General features: G+C 44.2%; 3 protein-coding genes and 1 pseudogene across 3 annotated transcripts; 3 read left to right on the top strand and 1 right to left on the bottom strand.

Annotated features, from left to right (window-relative positions):
• The first annotated feature begins 1,271 nt into the window (after positions 1–1,271).
• LOC128330654 (olfactory receptor 10G6-like) lies at positions 1,272–2,228 on the top strand (annotated as a pseudogene).
• A 6,626-nt stretch (positions 2,229–8,854) lies between these two features.
• On the top strand, positions 8,855–9,778 carry LOC128329704 (olfactory receptor 10G6-like). The gene has a single exon (XM_053261308.1). The coding sequence runs from the start codon at positions 8,855–8,857 to the stop codon at positions 9,776–9,778; it is 924 nt and encodes a 307-aa protein (XP_053117283.1).
• Positions 9,779–16,396: 6,618 nt separating this feature from the next.
• LOC128329705 (olfactory receptor 958-like) lies at positions 16,397–17,377 on the top strand. The gene has a single exon (XM_053261309.1). It carries the CDS (start codon positions 16,397–16,399, stop codon positions 17,375–17,377), a length of 981 nt encoding a protein of 326 aa, XP_053117284.1.
• Positions 17,378–21,487: 4,110 nt separating this feature from the next.
• LOC128329712 (olfactory receptor 10G6-like) lies at positions 21,488–22,411 on the bottom strand. Its single transcript, XM_053261323.1, has one exon. The coding sequence runs from the start codon at positions 22,409–22,411 to the stop codon at positions 21,488–21,490; it is 924 nt and encodes a 307-aa protein (XP_053117298.1).
• Positions 22,412–26,745: the final 4,334 nt, after the last annotated feature.

The following is a 26,745-nucleotide window of genomic DNA, read 5'->3' on the forward strand; positions in this document are numbered from 1 at the left end:
ATAAAGAGATTTAGGCCTCTGAGGGCACTTTTGCAAGGCAAAGCTTTAAGTCTTGCTCAAAACAGATGCTAGGCCATCCTCAGATGTTTAAACTTTAAAAACCAGGCCAATATAGGTCTAATCTATCTGGTTAGCTGCTAGAGCTACAAGAGTAATATATGTACTGGATGCTTCTCCACCCATCCCTCACTGAAACCATTGGGAGATGATCCCATCCTGTGCAGGAGAGTTTGGGAGAAGATGAGGGTAAATGGTAGAACACATGTTTTGTATGTATACATTCACAAGAGCAAACCTCTAGCTCCAAGGAATGTCAGATGGCAAGACCCAAATGATAGATCTGCAGTCAGTTAAAAACTAAGATATGAGACAGTTTGTGAAATCTTAGGGACTCTCAAAACCTCAATCAATATCTCTTCTTCTTGATGAACCCTCTATTTTTGACAGCACCCACTTGAGTCTTCCAGAAAACAATGCCATTATTAATGTATAAGTAAAACAACCCCCTGGAATCTCCATAGGGCAATTGTGTGCTGTGCTTTGGAGGGAAGGTAATAATACACAAAGGGATAAGAGAAGAAAGGATTCGTGAGGAGCTTGTGGATGGTGTAGTGTTCTAAAGACATAGGAGAAGGAGCTGAAGGGAATAAATATCAGCATAAAAGCTAATCAGCAAGCGGTTTGTTTGCCTAGATTCTTAGCCTCCTATTATCTTCTGCCATTAAGACTTTAGAGGAAGAAAACCAGCTGTAGCTTCCTGAAGGATTACCTGCTTGTTCCTAATTTCACATCTCTGTCTTCTGCACATCAGGAGCAGTAGATTTGACAAGCTAAAATGTTAGAAAATGGGAAAAGTCTTTTAGGGATATGTGCATGTGAAGAGATGATTTGGAAGATGAGAGAAGAAAGATGCAATAGACTTTGAACTCCAATTCTCTGCTTCAAAGAAGAAGCTCCTTTCTGAGAGGTAACAGTGGTATATATTCCAAATCATATAGGACTGTCTTGTGAAAGAAACATCTCTTAAAGTCATTACCTGCAGTTTCTTTCCAGATTTTGTGCACAGCAGCAAACTTAGTACTATCTTCAAGGGTGATTGTCTGGCTGTGACTTTAGCAGAAATTTTTAAAATTGTTATTATTAATAATGATATACAACCCATCTTGGTTTCTTCTTCAACAATGCAAAATACAACTTAGTCAACATGGTTTTCTCCCATGTTCCATTAATCATTCTAACCAGATTATCGCCATGGGTTTTGTTCTGCCTTAATGGGTGCTTCCTGAATGGAGTGTGAAAATATAACATCGGTGCTTGAAAACTTTGAACTTTTGGGGTTCCTATACCCCCAAAACATAAAGTTCCTGCTGCTTTTCTTCTTTGTCATCATGTACATACTTTCCTTTTTGGGAAATGGTTTGATCCTCTTAGTAGTAGCATTGGAGCCTCGTTTGCACACACCAATGTACTGGTTCCTCTGCCACCTATCCATCATGGACATGATGGTCTCCTCAGTGGTGGTGCCCAAGCTGATTTCTTGGCTGGTAGAGGGCAATGGAGTCATCTCCTTTGCAGGCTGTGTGTCTCAGCTCTTCTTCTTCCACTTCCTGGGTTGCACAGAATGTTTCCTGTACACAGTGATGGCCTTGGACCGCTTTCTGGCCATCTGCAAACCACTCCACTACAGCACAATCATGAACTACCGAGTTTGCTTCTGTCTTTCGATTGGGACCTGGTTTGGAGGCTCCCTGCACTCTGTAATACAGACCTTCCTCACCTTCCGTTTGCCATATGGCCGGGGGACCCAGGTAGGCTACATATTCTGTGATATTCCCGCTGTGCTGAAGCTGGCTTGCGTGGATACATCCCTCAATGAAATGGTGACTTTGATTGATATAGGCCTTGTGGCCCTGACCTGCTTCCTCCTGATCCTGACGTCCTATGTGTATATCATCTCTGCCATCCTGAGAATTCCCACCGCCAAAGGGAGAAGACGGGCCTCTTCTACTTGCACGGCTCATATCACCTTGGTGGTGATCTACTATGTGCCTGTGATTTACAACTATCTGCGTCCACCATCTCAGGATTCCTTTGACGGGGTGGTGGGCATGTTCTACACGGCAGTGACCCCCTTTTTAAACCCTCTCATCTACACACTGAGGAACAAGGAGATGAAAGTTGTCTTGCAGAAGTTGTACAGCAGGAAACTACAGTGCCCCCTGAAGTAACTGAGACTGTATTCTTAGAAGCAGTTTTGCTGAAAGCCAGATGAAGCAAATATTGTATGAGGTCTGTTAAGGTCTTGTACATTCAGGAGTGGTCTTCTTATGAGGCAAGATGAGGTTGTCACCTCAGGCGGTGGATTACTTGGCCACCAGCAGGGCAGAAATATGCCTGGAGTAGCTCCTTGGGATCAAACTGACCCGTGCAAGCTTTCTAAGGAGTATGAGAAGAAGGAGCCTGCAAGAAGAACAGGGAGAGGATGCTGTCAACCTTTCCTCCTCCATGCCTTGTGTGCTGCTTACAAGGCTTGCAAAGGTTGGTTTAGAAAGAGGGTTGTGTTCCCCACCAAGGGTGTGTGGCAAGGTAGCATCGGGCACTTTGCCTCAGTGCAGCAATAACTTGGGGCACCCCTAATCATTATAGCATGAGTATTAAGAATATTGCAACATTATGTAAACGGTTGCTATCAGAAGTCAATTCCAGAGTGGACTTCAACATGCACTCATTTGTTTAATGTTCACACAGTACACAACTTGGACATGAAACAGTCACCTGATCTCTTTCCTTTTTTCCCCCATTTTAAATCTTTATTGGCTTTTATAATTCAAATTTTATTGGCTTTCACATTCAAATTACATTCATTTATCTAATTCTACCCATAAGTAAATATTGACTTCCCACTTACCTGTCTGCGCGGTTCACATTAACTATACATATAAACCATTGCTATAATAATTCAAAACATACATACTCCACAATACTACTCGATTTTACCCAACCCAACCTGCTGTTATTACTATATTTCAAACCCTACTGAAAAGTCCATATTAGAAAAATAATTCTTTAAGTCAAGCAAAAATGGTTCCCAATCTTCTTTGAAACATTCCAAATGTCTGATCTCTTTCCTTTTATGGCAATTACCGTCTCTTGTCCACAGGCTGCAAAATAAAAACCTGTAACCACAAAATCTTGCTTTTCAGTATCTGCCGAGCTAGCACTGGGAACACACACATCTCTCATGCAGCTGCCGGATGTGGTGAGCCACCAGGGCTACCTACAGGTCACAGCAACTCTAGCATCTCCCAGAGTGGTAATTGGCTCCCAGAGACAAGGTCCACCCATTCAAGCTGGCCACTGGCTCTCCTCAGCAGCAAAGATGAGGAATGATTCCTGCACATGTTGGAGTTTTGCTTGGACAATGATACTGGCTCTAACCCTTGGCCCCTGCTCCATGGCTGCCTACAGCTCAGTTCCATCACTACTGCTCTTCTGTACATCCATTTGTGCACACGCACAATTCCATAGTCCAATTTATAAGGTACAGTGTGGTTGCACCTGATCAATGGCAGGATCCCATACTGCAACATTAATAGATCATAACAAAGGCTGTAATACTGCACTAGTACCTTGCACTTTGATAGTTCCAATAAGTCAGGAGGTTATATTCCAGACTAGTGTTTCACTGGAACAAAAGGGTACAAGGTGTTCAGTCTGTGGCACACCTCCGGCTGTGAAATATTTTCTTCATTACATATAATTTTCGGAGGATGATGCAAATCTATCAGCTATCCTTGTTGCATAAGCACTATGCTTGTGCAAGCTAATTGAGAGTGCGAGAGATTGTGCAAATGTGAGCATCTGCTCAGTTACATGACTTCCTTGTATGGGTGCATCTTTGTTCATTGCACTACATAGGAACATAGGAAGCTGTCACATACTGAGTCAGACCATAGGTCTATCGAGCTCACTGTTGTCTACACAGACTGGCAGCGGCTTCTCCAAGGTTGCAGGCAGGAATCTCTCTCAACCCCCAGCCAAGTACCTCCAGTGACTGTTGCTGGTGTCTATCTTATGTTCCTTTTTAGATTGTGAGCCCTTTGGGGAAAGGGATCCATCTTATTTATGTATTATTTCTCTGTGTAAACCTCCCTGAGCCATTTTTTGAAGTGTGGTATAGAAATCAAATGTAATAACAACAACAACAACAATGACAACCCTATCTTGGAGATGCTGCCAGAGAGGGAACTTGGAACCTAGATGCTCTTCCCAGAGCAGCTCCATCCCCTAAGGGGAATCTCTTACAGTGCTCACACTTCTAGTCTCCCATTCATATGCAACCAGGGTGGAGCCTGCCTTAGCTAAGGGAACAAGTCATGCTTGCTACCACAAGACCAGCTCTCCTCTCAAGAGAGGAGATTAACATAGCACAGGGTTAATCTGGATATCTGCAATGTCTTTTACAGGAAATATCAAACTGCATAAACACAAAATGTGGATGTCATAAATGACCATCTGGTCATCTGGCAACATATGTATGGCCATGTCCAAACACCCAGGGTTCAAGCAATATAATTACCATGTTTGCACTCTTTCCTGGCTTCCCCTAAAACAGCACAAAAACAGTGGTGATCTACGATTGTGCTAACACCTGCTAGTAGTTAGGGATAATTCGATTTCTCTTTTAACAAACCAAAACATCTGCTCATTAGTGGCATGTAGCACCATCAGAATAGGTAAATATGAATGAGAATTAAGGCTAAATCTGGAATACATTCTGGAATATACTCCCTCTTGAAATAAGAGCATCTCCTTCTCTGCTTGCTTTTAGGAAGAACCTCAAGACGTACCTGTTTTCCCAGACTTTCAAATGAAATTTTAAAATTTTTAAATATGTTTTTATCTTTTGAGTTTGTTTATACTTGTTTTTTACTTGTTTTGTGAATTGTATCTGTTTTATATTGTTTCACATTCACTATTTCTTAACTTAGAACATTGCCCTTAGATGTCCATATCTGGTGGTATAGAAATATGATTGATTGATTGATTGATTGATTGATCAATTGTAATTTGAAATTGTAGTAAAAAAGCAAATAGAGGAATTAAAGAAATCAAGACCACATGGCATTTCTTAGAATAAGGGAAATTTCAAAATGCAACTGAAAAATGGGCCTTCTTTCCCTAGATGGAGAGACAAGGCACATATTTACTTCTATGGTAATGGCTCCTAAGCCCATGTTGCTCAGAAGAGAGCCAGATTAGAAGGTTGCTCCATGGCCAAGAACATCCAACTGGAACTGGAACTAGAAATCTAAATTCCCAATATCTGAGAGAGTCCTGTCTCTCATTAGAAGACAAGACTAGTTCATGATAAGGTATCTGCCCTCCCTTGGGAATGGAACCAATCAATAGTTGACTCACATGACTGTGTGGGACCAGGCCCAGAACAGCCAATCAGGGAAGCTTTATGCCAGGCCCACTCAACCTTGCTCCCCCCCAGCTGTTTTTGGACTTCAGTTCCCATAATCCCCAACCACAGTGGCCCATAGCCAGAGATTGTGGGAGTTGTAGGCCAACATCTGCAGGAGGGCCAAAGTTGAGCATCCCTGCTTTATGCTAATGAAGTCACCATATCCTACAGAAATACATTTTGCTGGAGAGGACACAATTACCATCCATTTGACTGGTCTCACTAGGAAGGCAACACTCCTGCAGCGGGACTCTCTAACACCTAATGTCAAAGCAGCATTTAGTTATCAGGATAACAGTGTAAAGAACCTTCTGTTGTCTAAGGTCTAATTTCCCCCGAAGTGTTAGATTTGTTCTTAGCTTTACCATTTGAAACTGCAGTTGGGGCTCACATTACTGAATACATCTCCAAACACCAACACCACCCCCGCCCAAAAACCCTCTGCACATAGGAAGCCTTTGTCAGCAGTTTTCCAAGCTGCCTGACTTCAAGACAGAACTCTAGGCACTGCTAGTAGTAAGAATGTTGAATTGACCAGGGAGACATGAGTTCAAATCCCCGTTCAGCCATAATACTCACTGAGTGAAATGCTAGTTGAGCTTGAGAAATCTGGCAAATATAGGCCTAGTCTGTCAGGCCAAGTGCTTGACCTACAAGAATAAAACATTTATTGGATGTTCCTCCATTCATTGTTCATGGCGAGCCCCTAGAGAGGCACAGGGAGGCAGCTTCCTCAGGTGGCAGAATGGTGAAGGTGGCAAATTAGCCACCTCCACCAGCCTGGCACCTAAAGCTGCCTGCCTCAATTAGTGCATCATTTGTGGTCAGGCAGCCACGCACCTTCCTCACACTGCTGGCAGCAGTCATCCCCCTGCTCTTCTTCCTCCTGCTTATTGCCTCACTACAAGGTGGGGAGCATGGAACGGAGTCCCCCACACCCTTCTTTCCATTCCAGGCCTGCCCCTTGTCTTTTGAAAAGGCCGGAAGCAGAAAGAAGAGGGAGGAGGAAGGGTGTCAGCTGCCACATAACAAGAGATCAGAGGGTTGAGGAGCCTTGGTGGTGGAAGTGATTGTTGGAGGATGCAGAGATCGACTGGGCATGATTTTCAAGAGGCGGCAAGATGAGGGGTGGATGTGATTTGGGGGAAAGTAAGGAAATCTGGATATGGTGACTATGGGGGGGGATTAGTGTGCAGCATGGGTGAGAAATCAGAGTGGGGTTGGGGGAGATTTGTGTACAGCACATCCTGAATTGTCCCCTTTGCTAAGCAGGGTCCATCTTGGTAATGCATTTGGAAGTGTGACTCCATGTGAGTGCTGTAATGTATCTCCCCTTAGAAGACAAAGCCATAACTCAATGGTAGAGTATCTGCATGCTTGCATGCAGAAGGTCCAGATTTACTCCCGGGCATCTTCAGGAAGAGCTGGGAGAGACTCCTGCCTGAAACCTTGGAGAGCCACTGCCAGTTAGTGTAGACAGTACTAAGCTAGATAGACCAATGGTCTGACTCGTATATGGCATACTGTATTCCAGTGGTTCCTCTGAACATCTTCAGGGTGAGGAGATGACAGTTCAACATGGCATCTCAAGCACTATGCATCCTTCAAAGCAGCCACTGGACAAATGATCCCAATCTCTACTGGAGAGGTAAAGATCAGTGGTAAAGCATCTGTGTTACGTGATGGATAAGTTCTGAAATCCAGATCTCTGGTTCAAAGAAATTTCAGATGGCACAACTCACGCTAGATAGTTCCTGCCAGTTAGATCAAGATATCAAGGTCATTCTTGACATCTTAGGCACCCTCAAAACATTGATCCATGTTTTCTTCTAGAGCACAGGTGTCAAACTGTGGCCCTCCAGCGGTTGTTGGCCTACAAACCCCATCATCCCTGCCTACTGGCTACTGTGACAGGGAATGATGGGAGTTGTAGGCCAACAGCTGGAGGCCTGCAGTTTGACACCCCTGTTCTAGAGGAAGAACCATCTATTATTGACAGCGCCCACTGGAATTTTCCAGACAACAGACCCATTATTAATGTACGAGCAAAAGAACTTGGCATCTCCATGGAGCAATTGTGCACAATACTTCAGAGGAAAGCTAATAATACACAAAGGGATCAAAGAAGAAAAGACAGATGAGGAGCACACAGATGGTGTAGTGTTCTAAAGGCATGGAAGGAGGAGCTGAAGGGAATAAATAGCAAACGAAAAACTATTCTTACGAGTGAAAACCTTTTTGCCTGACTATTAAGCCTCCTATCTTCTTCTGCCATTAAGACTCCAGAGGAAAAAATCCATCTTGAGCTGCATGAAAGATTACCTGCTCATCCCTAATTTCTGCACGTCGGAGTGCAATAGAATCACCAAGCTAAAATATTTTAAAATGGGGAAAGTCTTGTAGAGGGATGAAGAGATGTTTGAGAGGAGAGGAGAGGGGAAATGAATTCGATTTCCGAGCCTATAATGGAGCATCTGCTGCAAGCAAGGTACTATGTTTGAGGCTACTGTGCTATTCTCGTTGTATTAGACCAGGCTTCCCCAAACTGCGGCCCTCCAGATGTTGCTGAACTACAATTCCCATCATCCCAGCCACAATAGGTTGTAGCTGGGGATGATGGGAATTGCAGTTCAGCAACATCTGGAGGGCTGCAGTTTGGGGATGCCTGTATTAGACTGTCCTCACCTCGGAGATGGCATTCCGTCAAAGACAGCACTGGGCTGTGAGTGAATCTGAACTCTTATTGAAAATAAGATAATAATAACCCTTTCCTTCCCCAGTGGAAAAGGCAACCAGTTAAGATGAGAGGTAGAAGAGTGTGCATTCTTTAGTGAGCATCCAACAGTCACAGGGGAAGCCAAAAGGTGCAGTGATTTAGGACACGAAGTAGTACAGCTGGCAATGGCACTGTAGATGCAGCCTTAGTGAGGACCAGAGAAATGGTTCCACCTCTTGGATCTGAAAGGGGGAAGATGTAAAGCAGTAGCCATTCTCAACTCATGTGGGTTTTCCTCTTGAATGTCCATGCAGCCTATTGCTGCAGAAGGTAAGAAGTCACCTGTGGGCTGGCCCTCCTGAGTGAAGGAGGCAGTTTCTCCATGGAAAATCTTGACAAAATGATCAATACCCACAAATCTATCTCTAGTCCAGAGTCAGGGGTGCAATGAGGGGAAGGTTCTAAATCCAGAATCCTTTGTACTACTTGTGAAGAGCATGTGATTCTTAACTACCTGGGAAAACTTTAGCAATCTGATACTTCATAAAGAACACATTTTTATCTCCAGTATATCCACAGAATATCCTTGTATTTCTCAGAAGCCTTCCAATGTTCTACCTTGAATAATCTCATCAGTTTTCTTCTGCAGAGAGAGCACTGTTGCATGAATGGAGTGTGAAAACCAAACTGTTTTGCCTGAGTTTGTCCTCTTGGGCATTCCGTACCCTCAACAGCTCCAGGTCCCCTTGTTTATCTTCTTCCTGCTCATATATCTACTGACCATCATTGGAAACGTCTTGGTCCTCTTGACAGTGGTCACCAAATCTGATCTGCACAAACCCATGTACTGGTTTCTCTGCCATTTATCTGCCCTGGACATTGCCATGTCCACTGTGATAGTACCCAAAGTGATTACCGGGTTTGTAGAAGATGGTGGGATCATCTCCTTTGGAGGCTGCATGACTCAGCTCTTCTTCTACCACTTCTTAGGCTGCTCTGAGTTCTTCCTCTACACTGTTATGGCCTATGACCGCTTCCTGGCCATCTGCAGACCTCTTCATTACAACACCATCATGAAGCCCAGGGTGTGTCTCTGCCTCTCATTGGGCGCATGGCTTGGTGGATGTCTTCACTCTGTGATGGAAACAACACTTACCTTTGGCTTGTCCTATGGCCTGAGAAATGAGATCAACTTCATCTTCTGTGATATCCCAGCCATGTTGCAACTGGCTTGTGCAGACACAACCTTCAACAAGTTGTTCACTTTGGTTGATATTGGTCTAGTGGCCATAGCATGCATCTTCTTGATTCTCATGTCTTATGTATACATTGTCTCTGCCATTCTGAGGATCCGCTCAGCCGAAGGACGACAGCGGGCGTTCTCCACTTGTGCCGCCCACATGACTGTGGTGATATTTTGCTATGTACCTCTAGCTTTCAATTATCTGAGGCCAGGGGTTCAGGATCTCCTAAGTGGGATAATAGCTGTCTTCTACACCACAGTAACGCCATTTCTAAACCCCCTCATATATACGTTAAGGAACAAGGAGATGAAAGCGGCTATGTTTAAACCAAGGAGCAGAAAACTATAGTGTCTCTGACTAAAAGGGAAACCCTGGCACTCGGATGTGAACATTTCAGCTAATATGTGGCCACTCCAGTCCCATGCTCTTAGCAAATGGCCACTCCATTCCTATGCTCTCAGCAAATCTTCACACAGGACAGTTGCTCACTCCACTATAATGTATTTGACTGACTGACTGACTGATTTGGCATAATGCCTCTCAAGGAATCTTACATCAAAATAATGCAACTTTGGGATGTAATGCACATTGGGATGTAAGGCACATTGGCCAGAATAATCATTTGCACCACAAATGTACAGCTTCTTTCTCCTACATGAACCTGTTCAGGTACTCAGAGACTCAATGCAGTGCCCTTCTAGGGTCCTCTGCCATCTGAAAGGAAACAAGCTGTGGTCCAGGATAGAGGGTTTGGAACACTCCCCTCAAGGAGTCTTGCCTTGCACTGACTCTGCTACCCTTTCAGCCCCAAATGAAGGGCTCTTATTCACTCATACTCTGTGGAGTGTTTGACCTTGGTTGATGGTTTGACCTGGCTTTTAAGATGTTTTTCTACGGCTCACTCTTCACTTTTAACATGTGTTTTTGTGAGGCTTTTAGGTCTAAAGTATAGGGTTTTGTGAGGTTCACCTGGAAACTGGCATATGGATGCCATAAATAAATAAATAAATAAATAAATAAATAAATAAATAAATAAATAAATAAATAAATACTTCATACATAACGCTCCTCCTCCACTCTCTCTTCCTCCTTAACAATGCTCCACCATTCTCATAATCAGTTGCACATAATGTGAAACTGCAGTTAAGCAGGGCAGAGCTTGGAACTCCATTACATCCAAATGCACGCAACTGCAGTTTGGTGGCAAAAGCGACCTAAGGTCCTTGTCAAACTCCAAGTTGAACCTTCAATTTTTAGTGAGTTTTGCTTCCGTAATCTGAGGTTTTTCGGCAGTAGCGTTACGTCCGAACGCGGATGCTGCCATAACTGCGGTTTTGTTCACTTTTCTGGAGTTGTAATCATAGAGAGGGCAGTACAGAGCCACCCAGGATTGTGCTTCCCCTATGCCTGTGCTGCTTCTCTCTGGCCACTTCCCTGAGCACTCACCCCGCCTCCTGTCTCTGATCCAACAAAGCTGTTGCCTGGCAACAGGGATGCCACAACGCCCCATCCCTAGCTTGGCAGCCTGTCAATTGGCAACGTCACACAGGGGCATGCCCTCTCCCTACCTTGGTATCCCCTTGGTATAAGGTGGCTTCATGATTTTTGGGAATAGAGCCATAGCCCAGTGGCCGAGGTTCTGCCTTGCATGCAGAAGGTCCCAGGTTCTCTCCCTGGCAGCATCTGAATGTAGACCTGGGAAAGACTCTTGCCTGAAACCTTAGAGAGCATCTGCCAATCAGTGTAGACAATACTGAGCTAGATGGACCAATGGTCAAACTCTGAATAAGGCAGCTTCCTATATTTCTCTGAACACCTTCTGTGTCGGGGGATGGCAATTGACCATGCCACGACTAAGGGGTCTTCAGCCAAACTTGCCATCCTGCATTACAACCACTGGACAGACAATTCCAATCTCTATCGAAAATGTAAAGATCAGTGGTAGAGCATCTGAAGTACAGATCTCTGGTTCAAAGGAATCACAGATGGCAAGACCAAGATTGGAGAGCTCCTGCCAATTAGCCTAAGATATAAGGTTGTTCTTGACATCTTAGACACTCTCAAAACAGTACAGTCTTTGGGATGACTGCCCTACATCCAAAGATCTGTGGGGGATAATTTGTTCGAAAATATCCTGATGCGATAATCTTGCAGATTGGGAGGGTCTTCACAGTTGGTTTATTTCAGCTGTATGTCTTCTAAACTTTTTAAAGTATCTAGATACTTTCTTGACGGGGGTCAAGAAACTCTTGAAGGGGATACACAACTCTACACATAAGAACATAAGAACAGCCCAGCTGGATCAGGCACAAGGCTCATCTAGTCCAGCATCATGTTTCATACCGTGGCCCACCAGATGCCACTGAAAAGCCTGCAGGCAAGAGATGAGGGCATGCCCTCTCTCCTGCTGTTGCTCCCCTGTTGCTCCCCATCATGCCTCTGAGGCTGGAGATGGCCCACAGCCACCAAACTAATAGTCATTGATAGATCTGTCCATCAAGAATCTGTCTAAGCCCCTTTTAAAACCATCCAAGCTGGTGGCCATCACCACATCCCATGACAAAGAATTCTACAGATTAATTATGTGGTATGTGAAAAAGTACTTCCTCTTCCCAGCCTTCAGTTTCATGGGGTGACCCCTGGTTCTAGTGCTGTGAGAGGAGAAAAATTTCTCCTTTTCCACCCTCTCCACTCCATGCATACTTGTATACACCTTGATCATGTCTCCCCTTGCTGGAGCCTAGCCTCATAAGGAAGGTGTTCCAGGCCCCTGATCATTTTTGTTGCTCTCTTCTGCACCTTTTCCAGTTCTACAATATCCTTCTTAAGGTACGGTGACCAAAGCTGTACACAGTACTCCAGATGTGGCCACACCATAGATTTGTATAAGGGCACTATAATATTAGCATTTTTATTTTCAATCCCATTCCTAATTTTTCCTAACATGGAATTAGCCTTTTTCACAGCTGCCTTGCCCTGAGGCAACACTTTCAATGAGCTGTCTACCACGACGCCAAGATCTCTCTCTTGGTCAGTCAACAACAGCTCAGATCCCATCAGCGTATATGTGAAGTTGGTGTTTTTTGCCCCAATGTGCATCACTTGCTTACATTGAACCTCATTTGCCATTTTGTCACCCACTCCCCCTGTTTGGAGAGATCTTTTTGGAGTTCCTCACAATCCATTGTGGATTTCACTACCCTGAATAGTTTACACTGCTTTGAAAGTGCTAATCACCTGTTCAGAAGAGGGATCAAAAAGACCAGTGGGAATAGTCATCATCCTTTCTGCAACCAGCCATCGGATCAGTGATTATCAGCATTTGGGGGGGCCACATATTCTCAGAGAAAAATGCTTCTCCTTTGACTATACTTACAAAAGTATAGTATTGGGGGAACTGCCCTGAGCCATTTTTGGAAGGGCGGTATATAAATCAAATAAATAAATAAATAAATAAATAAATAAAAGTTCAAAGGTATATTCTCATCATTTGTGTTATTTTTCAACTTTCCTAATTATGGGAGAGTGATAGGGAATAGGGTTGTAGGTCAATGGTAGAACATCTGCTTTGAATACATAAAGTCCCAGATACAATCCCTGATAGGATCTCCAGGTAGATCTGGGAAAGTTTCTTGCTTGAAACTTTGGAGAGCTCCTTCCAGCTAGAGTCGACAATACACTTGTCCTTCAACAACTGCAGGTTTTCCAGTTGCGGTTTTGAGTATCTGCAACTGGGGAATTGTGTCAGGACTCACCAACCACAACCTGAGTATCCACGGTTTGGTGAGATTTTTTGGAAATTAGGGGGGTTGGGGAATTTGGGGGGTGAGTGGGTCATTTCTTGGGGCTTGGGGGAAATTGGGGGGTTGGAGCAATTTTGGGGGGTTGGGGGTCATTCCCAGGGGCCAGGGAGCATTTTGGGGGGCAGGAGGTGATTTTCAGGGGTCAGGTGTGATTTGGGGGGGTCAGGGGGTGGCTTTTTCTATTTTAACTCTTTTTTCAGTCTTTTTGCAACTGTGATTCCCCTAACCCCAGTTCCCATTGGGAATAATGCCTTCTCAACTGCAAATTCACCAACTGCAAGGTTTTCCAGGAATGGAACCCTCACGGTTGGCGAGGGACAGCTTTACTGAGCTAGATGGATGAATAGTCTGATTCTTTATAAAGTAACTTCCTGTTTTCCTGTGTCGGTATTTGTGAAAATCACCAAGTATAAAAGCATTTGGAAAGCATTTGGCAAATTTAACATTATCAACAAGACTTAAGGTTAATTAATTGGCATGGTCCAGCCAAATGATCCACATGATAATTGGCATGATCCAGCTACGTTGAGCACTTCAATGTCTCATTGCTTCACAGTGGGAGAGATCAAAACATGTGCTTAATTGTCCCATTGAAATCAATAGAGGTTTTAATGTGTAACTTTGGCTGGGTTGTATCCTATGGTTAGTTAGCTTGCTTTTTATAAAGCACCCTTCAAAATCAAATTTCAAAAATCTCCCCCCCCCCATTTTAAATTCTGTGCAATTTTGTTTAGTTGCAATATACAACACATATGTATGCAACCCACTGAGTTCAATAATTGCATAAGACCAAACAAATTCTTGCACAACAAGTCAGGCTTTAAAAAGTAAGGATCACACCTCTTTTGATGACCTGAGTGACATCACCAATAACTTACATCAGCCAAGAGTCTCTTGAGTTTACTCTAACCAACATTTGCCTTCAATGAAAACAACATGATTAATTGCTGTCTCCATGGAAGATTCTGGACTAAAAACTCAAGGGGGCTTCACTGTAGGGAACTGGACCCTGACGGACTCCGATCAATTCAAAAGATTGTTGAGGTCTTGAAATGCTCAAGGCTACAGAGAAGGCCTGAAATTACATACCTGTGTGAAATTTTAATTGTGCACAGTATTGAATAGACTGCAACAGAGTCAGCCTCATGCCTAGACAATGTAAGAAATAATCATGTATGCTTTCTTTCATTAATGTGCCGCCACCACCCATCCTCCTCCCTCCATCGTCCTCTGGCTGGAGGAGGAGGCCAAGGCCCGGCCAGGGGGGAGGTGGAAGCGGAGGCAGCATGGAGGCAGTCCAGCCGGGGAGAGGGGAAATGGGGCAATGCTTCCCTTCCCAGCCGGGGAAATGGGGGGCCAGGCAGTTGGTGGGCAGAGACTGTGTGCCCGCCAGAAATGGCTGTGCGGGGGTGAGGGGGTTGGTGCATGCACACACACACACACACACCTTAGAGGGAAGCCTGGATTCATCCCTCATCCACCCAATATTGAGCTGAAAGACTAAGGCAAAATGTGTGTGCATTAAGCCTAATTTGTAAACTGAGTTGCTGACTGAGCAATATGCAGATGACACTCAGCTCTATCTCTCCTTGTCACTTGATCCTAGGGAGATAGTGGATGTCCTGAATCGGGGGCTGGAGGCCATGATGGGTTTCACGTGGGCTAATAAACTGAGACTGAGTCCGGACAAGACGGAGGTAATGTTTGTCAGTAGGAGAGCCAATCGGGATGAGGAGATTTTACCGGTTCTGGATGGGGTTGCACTCCCCTTGAAGAAGCAAGGATACAGCTTGGGAGTATTACTGGACCCGGCTCTGCTTTTGGAAGCTCAGGTGGAGGCGGTGTCCAGGGGTGCATTTGCACGGCTTCAGCTAGTGCGCCAGCTGCGTCCCTTTCTTGAAAAGGCAGATCTGGCCACATTTACCCATGCCTTAGTCACGTCATGGCTGGATTACTGTAACGCGCTCTTCGTGGGGCTGCCCTTGAAGAATATCCGGAAACGGCAGCTAGTGAAAAATGCGACAGCTAGGGTTTTATCCAGAGCTGCCTGGTGGGATCATATCACACCCATTTTGAAAGAGCTGCACTGGCTACCAGTTTGTTTCCATGTCTAATTCAAGATGCTGTTTTTGACCTTTAACCTTTGACCTTAACGGTTTGGGACCGCAATACCTGAGGGACTGCCTGCTCCCAAGGGTTGCTGCCCACTTGACGAGGTCATCTGAGGGGGCTCTGCTCTGGGTGCCGACAATGAAGGAGGCTCGATTGTCATGAACACAGGACAAGGACTTCTCTGTTGCTGCCCCCAGACTCTGGAATGCATTCGCTCCTCAGTTTCCATCACAATGTTAAATCTTGGCTTTTTACCCAGGCTTTTATATGATTGACTCTGCTGCTGCTTCTTTGTATTTTGTACAGTTTTTATGCTTGTATTTTAACTCTTTTAAATCAGATTTGTTTTATATTTTAGCTTAATATTTTAATTGTGTCATTTTTTATAGTCTTGTTTTTAATTTTTGTGTAAACCACCTTGGGATTGTTTTAATGAAAGGCGGTATATAAATTTAACAAGAAAAGAAAGAAAGAAAGAAAGAAAGAAAGAAAGAAAGAAAGAAAGAAAGAAAGAAAGAAAGAAAGAAAGAAAGCTAGCATGATATATGAGACTATACAAAAATGTTACTGCTTACATGGACAGAAGTAGAGGTGACTACCTTAACTTTCAATTTCCAGGCTATTTAGAGCACTGAGATTAAAAATTTGAAGCTCCTTAACTTTGAACGTTTTAAAAGCAAATTATTTTGGTATTTTAATAATCTATCTTCCATTTATACAAAAAGCACATTTCCTCTAGTATAAGAGACAGAAACAATAAGCAGCTACCCTGAATACCATGCAAATGGATGTCAAATGTACTGTACCTGTTAAACACATGACATTCCTAGAATTTGTTTGTTTATGATATGTTTATTGTGCTTTATCACTGACAGTCTCATGGCAGCTTACAATAACAGTGATGTTATTTTTCCACTGGTTACATTTAGGGGCATCTAGACTAAATGACATCTGAATGCTCCTATTCAAATTAAGCAGTCCTTTGAAGAACTCCTGAGTCGTACCAGTGAGTAACGTAGTCTGAATGTCAGCCAGTATTTACTAATCCATTATGCATTATTTTTTGTTGTTCTTCTGTAGGAATGTGCCCCACGGAGAGAATCACACAGTGGTGACCCATTTCATCCTCCTTGGAATCCCCAACACTGAAGGCCTCCAACCCATCCTCTTCCCTGTCTTCATAATCTTCTATGTGTGCACTTTGTTGGGGAACTTGCTGATCATGACCGCTGTCTTCACAGACTCTCGACTCCACACCCCAATGTACTTCTTTCTTTGCAACCTCTCTGTCCTTGATATTGGTTTCTCTTCTGTCAGCACCCCCAAGATGTTGGCCAATCTTTGGGGACAAAGCAGAGTAATACCATTGGGTGGATGTGTGTGCCAAGTTTTCTTCTACCATTTCTTAGGAAGCACTGAAGCACTCCTCTATACTGTCATGGCCTATGACCGGTACGTCGCCATCTGCCATCCACTGCGGTATCTCATCATCATGAACTGGAAGGTGTGTGTTGTCTTGGCTGCTGGCACATGGGTCACCAGCTCCTTTCATGCCACTATCCTCACCACATTGACTTTCACACTACCATACTGTGGGCCCACCAAAGTTGATTACTTTTTCTGTGATATCTTCCCTGTGGTCAAGTTGGCTTGTGCTGACACTGTCATCATCGAGACGGTGAGCTTCACAAACATTGGTGTAGTGCCCATGACCTGCTTTGTCCTCATTCTTGCTTCCTATGTTCGAATTGTCTATTCAGTCCTCAGGATGAGCTCTGGGGAAGGTCGGTGCAAGGCAGCCTCCACTTGTGCCTCACACTTAACTGTAGTTACCCTCTTCTTTGGTCCCTGTGCTCTGATCTACACTCAGCCACAGCTAAGTGAAATTCTGGTGGTCCCAGTGCAGATCTTTGGCAATGTGGTCACACCCATGCTCAATCCAGTGATCTACACACTGCGGAACAAGGAAGTGAAAGCAGCTTTGACTAAACTGACAGGGGGCAAAAAGGTGTCCCAGACAACAAGCCACTAGCTTCCTGGGGTTTATTGTGCTTCCATAACTTGTGTGTTAGCTGTCGACAGGCAAAACCTGGGTTCAGATCATCCCATTATTTGTTTAGCACCCTTGATCAAGTCACTGTCTTTCTCAACTTAGCATATATTACAGGGCCCTGTGTGTAACAATTGCATTTATTGCAGACAAAATCGGGCACAATTTCCAGGCTGGTCATGACAAAGTCCCATTGAAAACAAATGAATGTGACCAAGTCATGACTAATTTAACGTATGGCTTTCTTTTGCTGAATTGAGCTAAATAAATGTAGGCTTTCATTAAATAGATTGTTATACATTTGTATAAGATATGGCTAAGGATAGTTGCTTTTTTGTTAGTTTCTTAATTAGAACCAGCTCACCCAGATGCAGAGAATCTGCACCTCTAGTTCTCCCCCGCCTTCACGGATCTCCCCCCATTCTCAGCCCCCCAGCTGCCGCCACTTTCTCTCCCGTAGCTGCCGCAGCTTTCTTTTTCCCTTGCCGCAGCCGTTTTGTTCCCCCCGCCATCACCATTTTCTCTGTCCGTCACCACTTTCTTCTCCCCCTCCCGGACGCTTACTCATGAACTCTCACAAGAGCTGCCACACATGGGATTAGTGACAGGTACGTCTTAGAGAATTATATTTATAGATCTTCAATATTAAAAGCCTACCTTGTGAATGGGAATAGCTTGTCATTAACTAGTTACAAGTTAATGACCCAGATTGTCTTTTTTCACTTTTTCTTGCTGTAATATATTAAAATGTCCTTATCTCTCAGACATTGATTTAATAAATTGCTATCAAGTGTGGCAGAGAATGTAAGAACATAAGAACAGCCCTGCTGGATCAGGCCCAAGGCTCATCTAGTCCAGCATCCTGTTTCAGACAGTGGCCTACCAGATGCTGCTGGAAGCCACAGGCAGGAGTTGAGGGCATGCCCTCTCTCCTGCTGTTACTCCCCTGCAACTGGTACTCAGAGGCATTCTGCCTTTGAGGCTGGAGGTGGCCTATAGCCCTCCAACTAGTCCAGCATCCTGTTTCATACAATGGCCCACCAGATTTCTCCAAGAAGCTCACAGGCAGCAGGTGTGGGCTTGCCCCCTCTCCTTCCATTGCTCCCCTACAACTGATATTTAGTGGCATCTTGCCTCTGAGGCTGGAGGTGGCCTATAGCCACCAAACTAGTAGCCATTGATAGACCTGACCTCTATGACTATGTCCAAGCCCCTTTTAAAGCCAGCCAGGCTAGTGGCCATCACCACATCCTGCGGCAGAGAATTCCATAAGTTAATTATGTGCTGTGTAAATAAGTACTTCCTTTTGTCGGTCCTAAGTTTCCCGACCTTCCGTTTCATGGGATGACCCCTAGTTCTAGTGTTGTGAGAACAGATTTGCTTTCAGAGTCTCTCCTGTTTATATATGCAAATCTTGACCTGTAGGTAAGATCTCTGTATTTTGAATTCCAGTTAATTATTATAATACAGTATTGGGCATGACTGATAATCAGATAAATCACAATTTTATATATATACAGAGCCAGGGGCCAAACTATAATTGTCGGGTGGGTTCATAGAACCCGAGCCGCCCAGCTCCTGAGAGCCGCCTGGCTTGTCTCTCACCCATTGCTATTTTCTTCATTCTCTCCCTTGCTCCAAGCCAGCTGGGAAATGAATTCAGGAGAGCCAGATTGGCCCTTCCAGGTGCTGGACACACCCACTGTGTACATCACACACAGGGGGTGTGGCAGGCATGCATGAGGGGCTGCTGGGAAGAGGGGCAAACATGAGCCCCCTCTCCCCTTGCTACACACCTGTAAAGGGCAACATCTAGACTAGTTAACCCTAAGCACCATCATGACAAACATTAAAGGTAAAGTTGTGCCGTTGAGTCGATGTCGACTCCTGGTGAGCACAGAGCCCTGTGGTTTTCTATGGTAGAATACAGGAGGGGTTTACTACTGCCATCTCCAGCACACAATGAAATGATGCCTTTCAGCATCTTCCGATATTGCTGCTGCCCGATATAGGCGTTTCCCATTGGCTTGGAAACATACCATCGGAGATTTGAACCAGCAACCTCTTGCTCCCATGGCAAGTTACTTCCCCACCAGGAGCGTAACTACTATTAGGCAAGGGGAGGTGGCTGCCTGGGGGCCCCCACACCTCAAGGGGCCCCCCAGAGGCAAGTCACATGTGAAGAGTGTGTGTGTGTATCAGCGAGGGGCCCATTTTAAAATTTTGTGTCTGGGCCCACTCCAGCCTTGTTATGCCCGTGTTCCCCACTGCACCATGACAAACGTTAATTTACATTTAAGTTACATTAATTCCAATGGCAGTTAATTCTGACTAACTCAGTCTGGATGTTGTCCATTTGTTTTGAAGCTGATAGATGTCAATTTGATGTTAGAATCCTTAAAGCCACAATTCTTATTTATTCTACTCATTGCTATTAGCATGGTTTTATAATTATAACAGTACTGTTGTGTGATTATGGCTGAACAGGTGTAAGTTGTTTCCCCTCCTAAATGTAATGTACCACCGCACTGTGGATCCTCGATTGGCTGTGGATAGCCGGGCCCAGTGCAGAGAGCCATCCGCCTTGACAATGGAGAGTGGCCAGAAGCAGACTGCCTCTCGCCCGTAGCACATGGCATGTCCGTGGGGAACCTGGGGCTAAATCATCCATAGACAACCTGATCCTGGGTTAGGGTTTCATACATAGCAGAGCAGTTACCTCACTGCAATCTATTGAAACTTAGCCCTTGACACAAGGTTTTGTGGGTGAAACTCTTTGAAGATATGAAGTAGAATGGGGTTTGCACCTTGTAATACACACACACACACACACACATCTGTCTCATATATACCACATGTATTCACTTTATCGCATTATTTTAAGCATATTATCACATATGATTGGATTTTGCATCCAAGGCAATATTTTTTTAATTATAATCTATAATGACATCTTTCTAATTAAGACGGGTGATATCTTCTAGTTAGAAGTGGCCTATCAAAACGTAACAAGTACCCCAACTATCCTCTTGGGTGGGAAGGACATTCCCCTAAATCAAGAAATTATGAAAGTTTGGATCACAGATCAGAATTTATATTTTTTTTCCCTTTTTGAACTCTTTTGATTTTTTTAACTTTTCCATCAGTTTGTGCATCAAGCTCTAGCACTAGCTATAGTCCCTTTTTGGTTTGTCTTCTAAATTTTATCAGGTCTCCTGTTTTGAGTTCTATCTTTTGTATTGCTGAAACTGATCTTTGGAGAGGTGAGATACCTATTGAATTATTTAATATATTTAGACTTTTTAAGATTTGTTCCTTTGACCTACTTCTAATATAATTAAAATAAAACATTAATTTGATTTCTGGAGTGTGTGCTTCATTTTCTGGGCAGTGGGCAAGCAGCTGGTCCATCCTCAATGACCTCATGCCTAAAATTTTGGCTATTGGGGAATATTAGGAATTAGACATGAATAATTCCAACATTACCACCTATGTTGTTACATAACATTGATACAATTCTTATCTAGGAAAATAAAACAGATTTTGTGTTGGTCAACAGGGTCTGTTGTTTCTCAGCTTGGCACTTTAGCTATTTGCAACCCAGAAAGCATGTGCAGATATTTTATTTAACCTGGGGATGTTGGAAATGTAAATAGTTGCATGATGATATCTTCACTGACAGAAAAGTTATTAGAAAAGACAGCATTAGGAAAGTTAGTCTGGCCTGCTTCAGGCAGCAGGTAAGAGCAACAGGCAGGAGTACCCTCTGTCTGCCCTGTGACTGCCTTGACTAGTGGCAAGGGCCACTGGGGGTCTGCTAGCAAGACTTAGAAGAGCCACCACCACCAAAGCTGGTAAGGTGCCCTCTCATCCTCCATCCCCACCTGGCTGCCCTTAGAACACATTTAAAGAATCCCCCCACTCCTTTGCTTATGAACGTGACTCCTCACTGGATAGTTTATTATGCATAGAATAAACATTTTTTTCGAACTGAAAGCTGAAATTATCAGGTCAAGGGACCCTGTGCCAGCCACCAGATTTTGTTTTTTGTGTAGCAGACCATTAGACACATGGGATACCCAAAACTCTGTACTAGGGTGCTTTGCTAGACAGTCTCGCCAACGCAACTTTTATGTCCTTGTTCCTCAGTGTATAGATTATGGGATTCAGAAGTGGAGTCACTGAAGTGTAGAATACAGCCACCACCCCGTCTAGAGGATCCTGGGATCCAGGCCTCAGATAGATGAAGACAAGTGGTATGTAATAAGTCACCACAACAGTCACATGGGCTGTGCAGGTGGAGAAGGCCCGCTGGCGCCCTTCAGCACTGCGGATCTTTAAGACAGCAGATACAATGTACACATAGGAAATCAGAATAAGAAAGAAGCAAGTGGTGGCCACCAGTCCAACATCAACCATGGTCACCATCTCGTTGAGTGTTGTGTCAGCACAAACCAATTTCAGCACAGCTGGGATATCGCAGAAGATATAGTTCACCTGGTTTCTCCAGCCAAAAGGCAGGCGAAAAACAAGGGCTGTTTCCATCACAGAGTGAAGACAGCCACCAAACCAGGTACCTATGGCAAGAAAGAGGCATGTCCGACGGTTCATGATAATGCCATAATGGAGCGGTTTGCAGATGGCCAGGAAGCGGTCATAGGCCATCAGAGTATAGAGGAAGCATTCTGTGCATCCCAGGAAGTGGAAGAAGAAGAGCTGGGACACACAGCCCCCAAAGGAAATGGTCCCACCATCCATTACAAATCCAGCAATCACCTTGGGAACTATCACAGAAGAGACAGTCAAGTCCAAGAAGGACAAGTGACAGAGGAACCAGTACATGGGTTTGTGCAGCTGTGGACTGGAGACCACAACCAAGAGAATCAGAAGGTTTCCAAACAGGGTCAACAGGTAGATAAGCAGGAAGAAGATGAATAAAGGACCCTTCAGATATGGGGGATATGGGATCCCAACAAGAACAAACTCAGTCAATGAAGTTTGATTTTCAGATTCCATTTCTGAAACATAAAAGTCGTGGATAGAATTAGTAATGATGGAGGTCCAAGAGAGAAGCTTTCTGTAGCCAGCAAAGAGCATTAACTAAATTGTCATCACAACATTTGATATATAGCCTATCAAATTAACAAGATCCTTGTTTTCCTTTGTGTCTCAGAGTGGATAACCTTCTCTCATATTTGCAATGGTAGGACATAAGAACGGCCTTGTCTAAGCCAAACCATTTATCCATTTAGTTCAATATTGTCTACAGTGCCTATTAGTGTCTGCAGACTGGTGTCCCCAGTCCTACCTAGCAATGCCAGTGATCTCTGATTCAGGAGCCATGCACACTATGTTTTAAGATTGTATGCTAGACAACAAAATAAGAGTAGGACCTGGGAGCTTGATTGTGAGCTGAAACCCAATTGGAATGAACATGCCCTACCCAGATTCTGTCCCAAGCTTCGGAAAGAAATAGGAAGAAAAATTGTTCTGCCCAGCTGGGACTTAGCTCACAATCAAACTCCCAGCCTCTGGCCTTGTGTTACATAAAAATGATCGTAAAACACGAGACTGCATGGCTCTCAAATTAGGTCAGTAGACTTCTCCTACCCTGATGCTGATCATGAGAACAGCCCTGATGTGTTCCATTACAGTCCTTACCCAAAGGGAAACCTAGAAGCCTAGCCCCCCACCCCAATAAAAATGTCCCAAACTGTCCCCAAGCAGGGTAAGCACATTGAGTACAAAAAGAATGAAGCCACACCCTAGCTATTCTTCCTCACATATGGGAGTGATCCAGGCATGCATTGTTCAATCCAGCCCCTTGTCCCTAACTGGAAGAAATTCTGATGAGCCCCTTGAATCCTACATGCTAAAAAGTCTGCCTTTCCCCCACAAATCCTATTTTACATGTTCTGCTCAATCAATAGTAGCCTCCTCCATGTATCACTCCTGCACCAGGTTGGAAGAAGAATTCTTCATGGTTGCATGCTAGAGATGAGAGCTGGTCTTGTGGTAGCAAGCATGAATTGTCCCCTTTGCAAAGCACGGTTCCCTGGGCTCCCTGGTTTGCCTTTGAATGGGAGACTACAAGGTGATTCACACGAGCAGCAGAAACCAGGCTAAGGGAGCCCAGGCTGGTTTCTGCTGTTCATGTGCAGCAACGGGAGCTGTGCAGCTCCCGGCAGCATGCCTGCCTAAATGCCCTCTCCCTTAAATGAGGTTAACAGAGGAAGAGCTTGGTTGACGCCAGTGTTTTGGCCATGTGTCCACTGCGGCTGCTTGCAGCCTCAGTGGACACACTCGGGGAGGGGGGAGAGGAACCCCAGAAATGCACTGCACACTCATGTGGTACATTACTGAGGCTCTGGGGGGGTGGGGCACTGCATGTCAGCGCTTCCCTTCACCCAACCCCCGAAGCTGCTGGACGAGCCGCGGCTGGGCACAGGAGCGCCTGAGTGAAGCTGCCACTTATCTGGGCGGGTGATCCTCCTGCCCAGCAAAAGGCCAGTGATTGTCTGCAGGGAGAGTGGATCGAACCCGCTCTCCCTGCAAACCCCCTTACGGCTCTTCAAACTAATTGTGTGAAGAGCCTCTACATGCGTGAGCACTGTATGATATTCCCTTTAGGAGATGGGGCCACTCTGGGAAGAGCATCTGAATGCTTGCATGCAGAAGGTTCCAAATTCCCTCCCTAGCATCTCCAAGACAGGGCTGAGAGAGACTCCTGCCTGCGACCTTGGAGATGCCACTGCCAGTCTGTGTAGACAATGCTGAAATGGACCAATGGGTTTGGTCAGCATAAGGCTCAGCATAAGGCAGCTTCCTATATTCCTTTGTTCCTAGTTCCGCTGTTTCCTTCCTTCTGCTGTTTCCTTCCTTTACACCAATGTCTGAGTGGAAACAATTTCAAAAAAAATTTTTTTTTAAAATGAGCAAGCGCCTCATGTTGCAGAGAAATTACTTATCTTTTATAAGTAATTGAACAGGAAACCAACTTTAACTGAGAAACAAGAGTTTGATATTTATTACTTACTAAAGATAGGCTAAGAAAACAATAAACTGGCTAACAGTCTCTTATGCAGAGACAGAGATAACCTCAGTTTGAATTTAAGTCAGCAAGTGAGGAGCTGAGATGGAACTGGATATTTAATAAATACAGTCTTATGACCTATAAATATTAACAATGCATATCACCTAATAAAAAAACATATCCTTAAAATAACACAAATTTTACCATCGGAACCACCAATATCAATATACAAAGAATATGGGAACTTGCAGTGTAGTTCTACACTGAACTATTATTTGTTGGGAAACTTGCCATATGAAAGACTGATTTGCAAGTTCCCATATTCTTTAGTATATACATCACTAAGTCTGATTCGACGTTCATGCTGTTAAACACTATGGAGCTCTTCTCACGATCAGTGGGAAGAGCTTAAGTTGGGTCTGTGGGGAGAACGGGTTTAGCCCACTCTCCCTGCAGACGATCACTATTGCAGCCCTGGGCAGCCAGATCGGCTGCCCACGTGACTGCTGGCTCCATCATAGAGCTGACAACTCACTGTGCTAACCCTAACCGCTAACCCCGATTAAGGGGAGGGGTATTTAAGCGGGCTACCCGCTTTGGGGAAACCAGGCTCGCCTATGAGCCCGGTAGTTCCCACGATCCATAAAAAGCAGGCTAAGCTCCCTTAACCCGCTTTCCACTGATCGTGAGAATACCCTCAACACATCAGTTTATAACATATGTTATCCATTAAGTCTGTAGGTATAAAGCTAAATCAATAAACAGATTCAAGTAGAAATTAATAAGATCCTTGCCTTCCATTAGCTTATGGAGAACCCAGAATTACTAGTCATCTCTCATAGCAGGGGACATCATCTGAGAAAAGTGGTCATGTCTACATCCACTGACACCTGTTTACCTGCATGGTTCAACATGGGGCATCCCAGTAGACCAGCATCTGCTTCATCCTCTTCTCTATAGAAACATTATACAACTTGATGAGGTGCTTTCAAACTCTGTGCTTCAGTTCCGATTCCACCCAGATAATGCTTTTGTCTTCCAACACCAGCATTAGTGAGGCTCAAAAGAAGAGCTTTCCTCTCCATTTAGCAAATGCTCACAAAATAGATTATTTTATTTTATTTTTTATTGTTCAATTTTATACCACCTTTCATAAGACATGCCAAAGTGGCTTACAAAAGTTAAAATACAATACAACTCCATAAAAATCACATTTAAACCTTTAAAATCCATTAAACAGTAAAAACCATAAAACCTTTAGAGCATTTAGTAGTGCTTTATTCTTCATGGAACCATGAGACTAGCCTGGAAAGGGAATCTGACATGACCTAGAAGCGATGTCTCAGGTCTCCCCATCCTTTGCTTGTTATTCTTCAGATGCTCCTGACTTCCTTTGTGATTTTATAATGTTGTTTTTATTATGGTCCCATGTTGTCTCTCTCCCCCACCCTTTGCTTTAAACCTAAATATATTTATCTTCCCCGAGGCCCTATGACATCAGAACCACTGAGAGTTGGGCATATTTCAAAACAAAAAAATAACTCTAGTGGACTCCACTAACTTCAAAAAGATGACAATTATTTCAAATAGAGCCAGATACGCAAGAGGACCCAATATGCCCATGTGGCTGTTGTTATTCACAGAAGGATATACAAAGAGTTCAGGTTCCTGAGAGACTGATCCTGATGAGATTCCCAGTTCAACTACGATTTCTCCATGTTTCTCCCAGAGTCCACACACTAAGAACTAGCATAGAACCAGAGGCAGAAAACACTCAGAAAGACCTCAGAGAGCAACACACACTCTATTCACAGTTGCATCAGGCTGCTTTAGTTCATAACTCTCACTTCTTGTGCAGGTTGTTTACCTTCTTATCATTTGATCTGATGCCTAGTCTTCCCAGGTCTGATTAGTAATACTTCACTGAGGTTTTAAGATTGTCCTTGTATCTCTTAGGCTGCCTATCTCAAGTTCCTTGACCCCTGTTTCCAACATTTTTATAAGAGGTCATCTTCTGGAAACATTAGGGCAATTCACCATAAGAACATAAGAACAGCCCTGCTGGATCAGGCCCAAGGAAGCCCATCTAGTCCAGCATCCTGTTTCACACAGTGGCCCACCAGATGCCACTGGAAGCCTACAGGTGGAAGACTAATCCTACCCACTTTTAGGAGCCCCACACACTCCCATTTTGCGATGGTGTGAGATAAAAGCAAGGCAGGGGGCTTGATCACCTGTTAAGCCCCAGCTGGGTAGAACAAGCCTGCCCTACCCAGATTCCATTCCCAGCTTCAAAATGAGGCAGGCAGAAAAACCA

Source organism: Hemicordylus capensis, chromosome 6, assembly GCF_027244095.1.
Source record: "Hemicordylus capensis ecotype Gifberg chromosome 6, rHemCap1.1.pri, whole genome shotgun sequence".
Taxonomy (NCBI): domain Eukaryota; kingdom Metazoa; phylum Chordata; class Lepidosauria; order Squamata; family Cordylidae; genus Hemicordylus; species Hemicordylus capensis.